The sequence below is a fragment of the Poecilia reticulata genome, linkage group LG9, assembly GCF_000633615.1.
Source record: "Poecilia reticulata strain Guanapo linkage group LG9, Guppy_female_1.0+MT, whole genome shotgun sequence".
In the NCBI taxonomy this organism is placed as follows: Eukaryota; Metazoa; Chordata; class Actinopteri; order Cyprinodontiformes; family Poeciliidae; genus Poecilia; species Poecilia reticulata.
The window spans coordinates 13,746,432-13,748,941 of NC_024339.1; the positions used below are offsets into that span (position 1 = coordinate 13,746,432).

General features: G+C 40.6%; 1 protein-coding gene across 1 annotated transcript in view; it reads left to right on the forward strand.

The window, feature by feature from the left end:
- LOC103470641 (mediator of RNA polymerase II transcription subunit 15-like) overlaps nt 1-1,086 on the forward strand; it is a 15,070-nt gene extending 13,984 nt beyond the window's left edge. The window contains exon 3 of the mRNA XM_008419251.1: nt 906-1,086. Within this exon, the coding sequence (XP_008417473.1) occupies nt 906-1,086 (181 nt within the window). The remainder of the gene's footprint in view (nt 1-905) is intronic.
- Nucleotides 1,087-2,510: the final 1,424 nt, after the last annotated feature.

A 2,510-nucleotide genomic window follows, 5' to 3' on the forward strand; every position in this document is an offset into this window, starting at 1 on the left:
GGGGGTTGTATGGAAGAAGTAGCTCAGACTGCTCAGCTATCTGTGTGTGAGACCACCCACCTTCCTCTCTCCTTATATTTATCAGGCTGTGCTGCAGTGCCTCCAGAGCAGCAGTGGGTTCTTTGTCAGATTGGACTACAAGCAGCTCGCAGGTGGGTTCATGAATCACCTACATTGTGTTTGTGCAGCTGGCTGCAGACCATCATATCAATTTCCAGCAGTCAAATATTTGGAATCACCTTGAATGCCCATAACCCTGTAGATTAGAGATGAGGCTGATGGGGGAGATGTGTGAGTGGTTTAGAGATGATCGAAGATCTTGTGTGAGAATAAGAAGAAACCCAGCGCCTTGGAAAATTCTTCGTACCTCTTGGACTTGTTCAGATTTTTTAAATTTTAAACCAGAAGGGGTAATTTAGAAGACAAATCAAACATGTTTATAATTTTTTTAAATAATACAAAGAGAGAACTGTGACAAGCATTTGTATTCAGTCACCCTAAATCAACATTTTGCTGAACCACTTTTCTCTGCAGTCTTAGCTGACATTGTGCATCTGTGTCCAGCATGTGTTAACAGCTATTATCTAGCTAAGCTCGCTCAAATTACATACATTTTCCCATTATCTCAGAACAAATGTCCTGTCTCTTCTGAAGAAAAGCCGCCCCAAAGCATTATGCTGCCACCACCAGGTTTCACAGAGAGGTTGACTTTTTTCAGAAATATAAGGGGTCATGTTAACCAAATATTTTCCATATTTGACTTCAGAAAAATCTGAAGATCATTTGTCATCTTGACAGATTACACACAACTGACCACTTGGTACAGACGTGCAGACATTTTCAATATGCACATAGTACAATGTGGAGGTAACTAAATCAATCAAAAACCCTTACATTTCCATCAGAGCACCATCTCTAACCTTCTCACCGTACTCAAGCCATCTCGCTATTCAGAAGCTGCCAGCATGTCGAAGAGTTGTGGAAGCTTTTGAGCGCGTCTATGACCGCTACAGGTCACAGACCGGTGCAGCTGAACCACTGGTGGAGAAGGAGTGTATCCTGCGGGATTTCCTCCCACTGAAGTGAGTGTTTGCAGGATCAGGAAACCTCTCATTCAGAGAATCTTGTCTAAACTTTGGCTGAAGTGGTGCTTGTAATTCCAGTCTCCAATGTGGCAGCAGAGCACTGATTCAGCCTCCAGATCAGCAACAAAATCCCCAGACATCAGTCACCTGTATGAGCTAAAAGTCCAAAATTAGTTGAAAATAGCCTCTGCAGCAAGCTAACATTTGATTATGCACAAATGAATGCACGATTGATGTCCATGTGGACCAGGAAGAAGTTGTGAGCAGGTGAATCGCTTATAATTTAAGTGTAGTCATTTAATATCATTGTTTATATGTAGTTACATGGGTGTGGTGATCCGTGGTTTTTGTCACTGCTGAGAAAATATGCATTCATCTGCTTGCTGTGAGAATGAAGATTCTCTGTTCTGCTTGTTCAGACTGAATATTAACTGAGCTGAATGAAAATTAAATGCAGTTGAATTACGGGTAAAAGTAGATAGTGGCTGGATATGTTTTGACCCCCTCACTCAACAAACAAGTCTAGCACAGCCTAAGCTTCTAACTGGATGATCCTTCTGCTTAATGAAGCAACTATTCCAGTTTATGATGAATCTTGCAAACAACGGCAAACTCTTCCCATTTGTGACAAGGTTTTACCTTTAAAAATCCTAAAAAATGAAACCCTAAAGCAGGAATCCTTTGTAACATTCAAGGAAAACGACCAATCTATGTTCAGGATAAGGCAATAGATACCGAGGAGTTCTGGAACTCTTTCTCACATCCTTCTTTGTTGTTTCTATATGAATGTTGCATATGTAAGCAGTTGCCCACACCGTCTTTTTACAACAGGTTTCTCAGTAAAGATCTTTTTTTTCTTTAACACCATGGAAATTAGATTATATTGTGGTGAGCGTTACAAGCTGAGCTGCTCCCTCATTCTGATGCCAGCAGCAGCTTTACCCCCCCCCCCTTTTTAAACAATACACCACACACATCCTGTCCCTAAAAGACACGCACACTTATTGTGGGATTGGAAGTTCATATAAAGGGAAAGCACTTTAATAGAAATTTCCCCTCATATATGTATATATATTATACTTTCCCACAAGTTTATTCATCCAAACTGGAGAAATAAAAAGATAAAAAGCAATATATTTAACCAAATTACATAAAAAGCTTAAGTGGATTTGTGATGTAACCCCAAGCTCAAAAGCTTGGTCTGTGAAACCCATCATGGTTTTCACAAGCTTTTCCCAATGATTAGCATTGGCTGGAACGTTGGCACGTTCTCCAAATCAAAACCACATTCCTTCTGGCTCGACGCGCTTGTGCTCTCTCATGGAGTGTCTCTGTTACCAACCCAGCCATTTATAAACGTTTATGCCACCACAGTGGCTTAATCAAAGGCTTTCAAAAGAGGAACAAATTAACAGAAAGGTATTG